The following is a 7,681-nucleotide window of genomic DNA, read 5'->3' as shown; positions in this document are numbered from 1 at the left end:
CCTCCATCTCCACATTCAAAAGGGCCTACCACCTTCCCTTCACATAGGCAGCATGCACTTCTACAGATCCGGCACCATGTCCCTGCCACAGCAATGTCAGGTAGTTTGTGCTTACGCCAGTGCTGTGTCACTGTCTTTTTGCGTGTGTGTGTTTTCTTTGGGGGGGAGGGGCTTTCTTGCTTTCTCCTTTGCTATTTATTATCCACACCCTTGCCAGTTTTTCACTCGTTCCTTTTTTTCCCCAATTAGGAGTCAGCAACTCTACCGAGCCATACCTGCCACATCCACTAGGCTAGTGCCACCAACTACTCCAGAATCATTAGTTCAAGCACAGATAAAAGCCAACATCTTCCCAGCCTGTCATCAGTTTCTCTTCAGGACCAGTGATCGTAGGTGAATACAGACAGTACTAAAACAGGAAGTGAACACCACGGTGTTCTCAAATTAGAGACCAGTGTAGCAAGCCCAACTCATTGACTAGATATATTAAAATGTAATAAAGCAAATCAGTCTATAATCAACACATAAATACTGAATACCACAATTACCTGGACACTTCAGACAACTTTAAAACACACACATACACACGGGAAAAGATAACTCATCTAAGTGACAAAATGGGGACCAAAGTATCTTCAAAATGAAAAAAAATGGCATTGGAACTATCTGCTCGTAATATATTCAAAATATTATTATTAGGTCCCTTTAATAAACGAATAAAGATATTTTTAATGCCACAGACAATTATCTTGAAGAATTTTTAAAATGAAAAACAACATGGGGACATATTGACAAAACAAATACAACATGAGAAACCATATGTGGTAGTTAGATGCTGTTGTGTCAACTTAAAGATGTACGAAAGTGTAAGGGTCGAATCCAACTTGTCAATCAGGTCACAGCCTAGCGATGCCCCCTTAGAGGTGTGGCCTCCTCATTAGTAGAGAAAAAAACCTCCTCTCTCCCTTGGACTTTGTCTTCCTGTTTGCTGGTACACTGAGAGCAGCTGGCACCTTACCATGTTTCCACCAACTTTGGAGCCACACAACTTGGCACCCAGCAGCTTTTGGCCTTCCTACTTTCTGGTTCGCCATTCTGTATCACTGGTATGTAGCTACATGAGTCTAAAGAGGGGTTTATGGACTAGCATCTGACTTACGGACTTGACCTAGATTAGGCTAGTATTCTTTCTTAAGGGGTAATTATTTCTTGATATGAAACTCATATATTGATGAGTGTCACTAGATTTGTTTCTCTAGATAACCTAGTATAACACACCATATGAAAAAAAACACAAATCCAGAAAATTAATACTCGGATTTTAGAATGCATTGGAAGGTCAAAGCAGTAGAAATGAATCAATGAAACACAAGATTAATAAAACTGAAGACAAAAATCTAAATATATATGAGAATAACAATCACACAAAAAAGGAGAAGAAGAATAAGAAAGTTGAAGAAGTATGTGCAATGCAAACAAAAGAAGTAACTCATATGTGATCAGAATTCTAGAACAAGAAGAAACAAAAAGCAACAAGAAACTTGTCAAAGATTTTGGAGAGAAAAATACCTTATTAACATTAAGGATTATAAGAAATGCATTCAAGAATATATATATATATGTATGTATATATATGTATATATATGTATGTATGTGTATGTGTGTGTGTGTGTGTGTGTGTGTATATATATATATATATATATATATATATATATATCAAGCATTCCAAACCCAAAGACAAAGAAAGAATCCTGAAAGGTATTTGCTTGTATATTACTAGTATGCAGACACATTTGAGTATGTGGACCATAACAAACTACGGATAACACTGAGAAGTAGGGGAATTCCAAAACATTTCATTAAGCTCATGTAGAACCTGTACATGGATCAAGAGGCAACCATTTGAAAAGTTCAAAGGAATACCATATAGTTTAAAATCAGGACATGTTTATGTCAGGATTGTATTCTTTCACCATACTTATTCAATCAGCATGCTGAGCAAATAATAGGGGAAGGAGGACTATATGAAAAATGCCGCTTAAGGAGTGGAGGAAGGCTTATTAAGAGCCCACGGTATGCATATGATAGAACCTAGCTTGCTGAAAGCAAGGAGAACTTGAAGCATTGATGGAGACCAGGGACTGCAACCTTTAATATGGATTAAAACTCAAGGTTAAGAAAGACAAAATCCTCACAGTTGGACCATTAGACAACATCATGAAAACAAAGAAAAGATTGAGGTTGACAAGAAATTCATTTAGCTAGCATACACAATCAGTGCTCAGGGAAACAGCAGTCAAGAAATCAAATGGTGCATTGCATTGCTATATAAGATATATTTAAAGTATTGAAGAGAATGGATGTCACTTCAAGGACTAAGGTGCACAGGACCCCAGCCATGATATTTTCAATTGCCTCATACTCATGTGACAATTGGATAATGAATAAGGAATACCAGAGAAGAATCAATGCATTTGAATTATGATATTTCATTCATACATTCACTCACTCATTATGATCCAGAAGATTCTGATTTACAGAAAACCTATAGGCAGAGTAGAACTATCCACCTCCCACCCCCCTCTATGGATGCCAAGACTGTAACTCGTTATGGGAGTAAAAAGTCCAGAGAAGTGTGATGTAGGCAAAAAATATTGAAAGTACTATGGAACCCCAAACACATATGTCTTGAAAAACATACTGACAAAATACTCCTTAGATGTGAGACTAGCAAGACTTCATCTAATATACTCTGAATGTATTTCAAGGGAAAACAGTTCCTGGAAAAAGACATCATGCTTGGTAAAGTGTAAGATCAACACAAAAGAGGAAGATTCTGAAAGAGATGGATTGACATGGTGTCTGCAATGATGAGCATAAAACACAAGACTGGGGAGTGTTTCTTTCTGTTATAGACACTGTGAGCTGGAGTTCACTAGAAAACACTTAGCAACAATAATAACAAATATAAAAACTAGACTCCAATTTGAAAACCTAAAAGAAATTGTTTGAAATACATCACCTTCCTAAACTAAGCAAGCTAATGTAGAAAAACTGAACAGCTCCATCACAAAAGAAGAAACTAAACAAAAGATTTTAAAAAAATAAAATTAAAACACCAACTTAAAATTAAAAATTCCTAGTCTAAATAACGTGACTGCACAATTCTTCCAAACATCCACAGAAAAGCTGACACCTATTATACTCAAACTATTCCAGAACTTAGGAAAGGAAGAAATATTGTAGAACTCATTCTATACAGCAAGCATAATCCTAAAACCACGAGTAAGCAAATAACCCATTGAAAAAGAAAATTGATGGGTGCATAAGCAAAGTGGTGAAGAAAGCTGATGGTGCCTGGCTATCAAAAGATATAGTGTCTAAAGGCTTGAAGGTAAACAAGGGGCCATCTAGCTCAGAGGCAACAAAGCCTACATGGAAAAAGCACACCAGCCTGTGCGATCACGAGGTGTCCAAGGGATCAGGTATGAGGCATCATCAGAACAAAAAATTATATCATTGTGAATGAGGAGTGTGGAGTGGAGACCCAAGTCCATCAGTAGGCAATTGGACATCCCTTTATGGAGGGTCATGGGAAGGAGACGAGCCAGTCAAGGTGCAGTGTAGCTATGATGAAACATACAGTTTCCTTTAGTTCCTAAATACTTCCTCCCCCACCCTCCCCAATATCATGATCCCAATTCTACCTTACAAATCTGGCTAGACCAGAGGATGTACACTGGTACAGATAGGAACTGTAAACACAGGGAATCCAGGGCGGTGACCCTTTCAGGACCAGTGGTGAGAGTGGCGATACCAGGAGGGTGGAGAAAGGATGGGGTGGAAAGGAGGAACCGATTACAAGGATCTACATATAACCTCCTCCCTGGGGGACAGACAACAGAAAAGTGGGTGTACGGAGACATCAGACAGGGCAAGATATGACTAAATAATAATTTATAAATTATCAAGGGTTCATGAGGAAGTGGGGAGCGGGTAGGAGGGAGAAAAATGAGGAGCTGATGCCAGGGGCTTAAGTGGAAAGCAAATATTTTGAGAATGATGAAGGCAATAAATGTACAAATGTGCTTTGCACCCTTGATGTATGTATGGATTATGATAATAGTTGTATAAGCCCCTAATAAAATGATTTAAAAATAAGAAAAAAGAAAACTGTAGACAAATATCCCTCATGCACAAAGATTGAAATATTCTCAACAGGATCTTCCCCAATAGAATCCAATAATCTACAAAAGTAATAGTACATCAAGACTGGAGTGATAGTTAGTTATTTTATACCAACATGCCACCTGTAAGAAGATATAGGCGAAGGTTAGCCTGTCAATCAGGTTGCAGCTTGATGACGTCCTTTGAGGTTGAACCAAGATAAACGGCTCTTTGGAGGTGGGCCTCTCTCCCTCTGTCTTCCTCTTCCTGCTGGCTAGCTAATCCTAGATCAGCCAGATCCCTGTGTTAAACTTCACCATTGGTTCCACGTGACCTTGAACCCACTGGCCTGTGACCTTCCTGCATTCTGTATCATTGCATGTGGATGTGTGAGCGTGAAAACAGATTTATGGGATAGTGGTCAGACTTATAGACTTGAGTTGGACTGGGCTGGGATGTATGAGAGTCCCTGAATTTGTTTCTCTAATAAGTCCAGCCTAACACAAATGGATTCATACTAGGTATGCAAGTTGTTTCAACAGAGGAAAAACAATCAACATAACCCATCATATAAGTAAAACAAATGGGAAAAATACATAATCACACCAATCTGCAGAAAGGGAATTTGAAAAAGTCCAACATACATTAATAGTAAAAATATTCAGCAAAATAGTAATAAAATAGAAATTCTATTAACATAATTAGGGTATTATTAAGGAAATATTACTAATGGCATATTCATAGTCAATGACCAACATTTTCAGTGGAGAGAGATGCAAAACCTACCCTTTGCAAACAGGATTTAGGCAACAGTGCCCTTTATCCTCACTTCTATTCAATTGTATTGGAGGTCTTAGCCAGAGTGAGAAGGTAAGAAAGGAAAAGAAAAAGAAGTAAAACTACCTGTGTTCTCAAAAACACATTGACTCAACAAGAAAAATATAGAAACTAATGGAAAGATTCAGCAAAGTGGTCAAGTATAAGATCAACATATAGAAATTAGAGTCATTTACATTAACAATGACAACACTAAAAAGGAAATCAGGAAAATGCACATAATGTACAATAGCCACCCAAAATAAGAAATACTTAAGAATAAATATAACCAAAGAAATAAAAGATCTACATGAAGAAAATTATAAAGCACTACTGTAATTAACTAAAAAATATCTATTGAAAGGGAAGATATACCATGTTAATGGATAGGAACACTTAACTTTGTGAAAATGCTAAAAGTTATCCATAAAAAAAATAGAATCACACTCACTACCATCAAGCTGATGCCAACTCATAGGGGCTCTTCAGGACAGGGTAGAACTGCCCCGGTGAGTTTCAGAGCCTGTAACTGTTTACAGGAGTCAAAAGCCTTGTCTTTCTCCCTCTAAGCAGCTAGTAGTTTCAAACGGCTGACCTTTAGTTGGCAGCCCAACATGTAACCACTAAGTATCCCTGGCTCCTAAAAGCTCTCTGTTGGTATAGTGAAATCCTAATGCAGATTTTATCATCATTCTTTAGAAGAATGGAAAATATAATTACCAAAGTTATAAAGAAATGAATGAGATTGTTGATAAGCTAAGGGTTACTGAAGTAAAAGAACAATTTAGGAGCCCTCACACTCCCTGCTTCAAAACCTACTAAAATGCAGTGGCAGTCAAAATAGATAATGTTTGTACAAAGATGGACACATTGGTTAATGGAAGAAAAGTTAGAATTCTAAAGTAAATCCATCCAGCTACTAACAGCTTATCTTTGAGAAAAGATTGAAACTCATTAAAAGGAAAATAATCTCTGTGAGGGTTAAGCGTTATGTCAACTAGACACTCCTGGCTAAGGATAGGGATGGAGCTCAATCTATTAATTGTATTGCAGTCTGATGACACCGCCTTGATGTCATCAGCCTTTTTGTATAAGAGAGATCATGAGCAGAGTCGAATTCCCATTGGCCCTTTGCCTTCTGCCATAGCTGGACCCTGCACTTGGTTCCAAAACCTCGTGTTGTGTTGCCTGCTGATACCACAATGGTAGATTCATTTGACTTGACTTCAGACCTCTGTGTCCACCAACTGTGCCCTCCATGGTCTGTGTTTCATCATCCTGCTTCTTGTTCATCAGCTTCAAGTCAGAAGAATACTGACTTGAACCTGACTGGATTTACCTATACCTACACAGATATAAATCTGTGAAGACTTTCTTTTTTAAGATAAATCTCCTATCTCTTTCTTTCTCTATTACATAGATATAGAACTGTGTAAGACTTTCTTTTTCAATATAAATCTCCTTCTATATCTTTCTATCTCTATTACATAGATATAGAACTGTGTAATAGGTTTCTGTTTTTTTAAGATAAATCTCTTTTCTATATACAAACACAAGTGAGTATCAGTGGCTTTTCTTCTCTAGAGAATCAACTGAACACATTTGACACTGGCAGTGGTTCTAGAGAAACAAAACTATAAAGAGGAGTTTTCTAAATTGTTTCTCAGGTCTTTTTAGGTCTAAAGGCATTGAAAACTTCCTGTAAACACATTACTAGTAAGTGAGTACTGTTAATCTGTGGTGTGAAGTGGCAGAACTAATACCCAAAATACCACCACCTGTAGATGAAGTGCTGGTGAGAAGGGAGGTCTGGATGATTGCATGCTTGATATCTTCCTACAGTTTTGTCAGGATGAGGAGTATGTAGAAACTGGTTGGTTGATATTCTTTGCAATGGGCAAACTTTTCAAGAAAACAGATGAACTGTAAGCTTCAGAAAAGCCTGGCTCGAACACCATATAAATGCACTCAAATTTTCTATTTGTGCCATGAAGAAAGCCTTATATCTTCCAGTAACAGAATAATATTGCTAAAAACCAAACCCAGTCTTATTCATATGAGTAGCTGAATCCCAACACTAGCTTATTTCTCAACCTAAAATGGTTTCTGATATTAATATGAGAGCAATGATTAGAACTAAATGGAAACCTGAAATTTGGTATTGGAACATATGGGCTGATAATGGAAACATTGAGCCCCGGGATTCCATTGGGCCACTCCAACCGCACCATCTTTCTCATGCGAAGAGATTAATCAACTCTCAGTAAAATCATTACTACTGTCAACCACACTTAAAGAAATTAGTCCTGCTCTGCATGCTAATGTGGAACCTGGGGCTGTTCTAGAGCACTGCCTGAAACAGATCCCTAACAAGGTAATGCTTCAGGTTCCCAGGAACACCCTCCTCCATCATTATTGCCACTACACCTACAATTTAACTTACGTCACAGTGAGTCCCCAGAGGCAAAGTTCAGACAATGACCCAGAAAGAAATTCACTATACTCCTAAAGAATTGCTAGTTTTCTAATATTTACAGACAACACCCTGGAGAATATGTGTGGGGATGGTGATTAAGGCTGTGGGATAGAGGTGCAAGGAACACAAGCTTGTTTCTGAGTCTGAGTTTATTGATGTGGGCCCACTAAGTACAGATTCTTCATACAACGTTTCGAGTAGAGAGGTTAGGAGAGGATTTAC

At 37.8% G+C, this 7,681-nt stretch overlaps 1 protein-coding gene across 1 annotated transcript in view; it reads right to left on the bottom strand.

Moving 5' to 3' along the window:
* Window positions 1-1,094, bottom strand: part of COL11A1 (collagen type XI alpha 1 chain) — a 227,649-nt gene extending 226,555 nt beyond the window's left edge. Inside the window, exon 1 of the mRNA XM_004699558.2 lies at window positions 1,019-1,094. Within this exon, the coding sequence (XP_004699615.1) occupies window positions 1,019-1,094 (76 nt within the window). The remainder of the gene's footprint in view (window positions 1-1,018) is intronic.
* Between the last annotated feature and the right edge of the window lie 6,587 nt (window positions 1,095-7,681).

The sequence above is a fragment of the Echinops telfairi genome, unplaced genomic scaffold (genome assembly GCF_000313985.2).
Source record: "Echinops telfairi isolate 266 unplaced genomic scaffold, ASM31398v2 ScPeMD7_443;HRSCAF=831, whole genome shotgun sequence".
NCBI lineage: Eukaryota > Metazoa > Chordata > Mammalia > Afrosoricida > Tenrecidae > Echinops > Echinops telfairi.
This window is presented reverse-complemented; position numbering and strand designations above follow the sequence as displayed.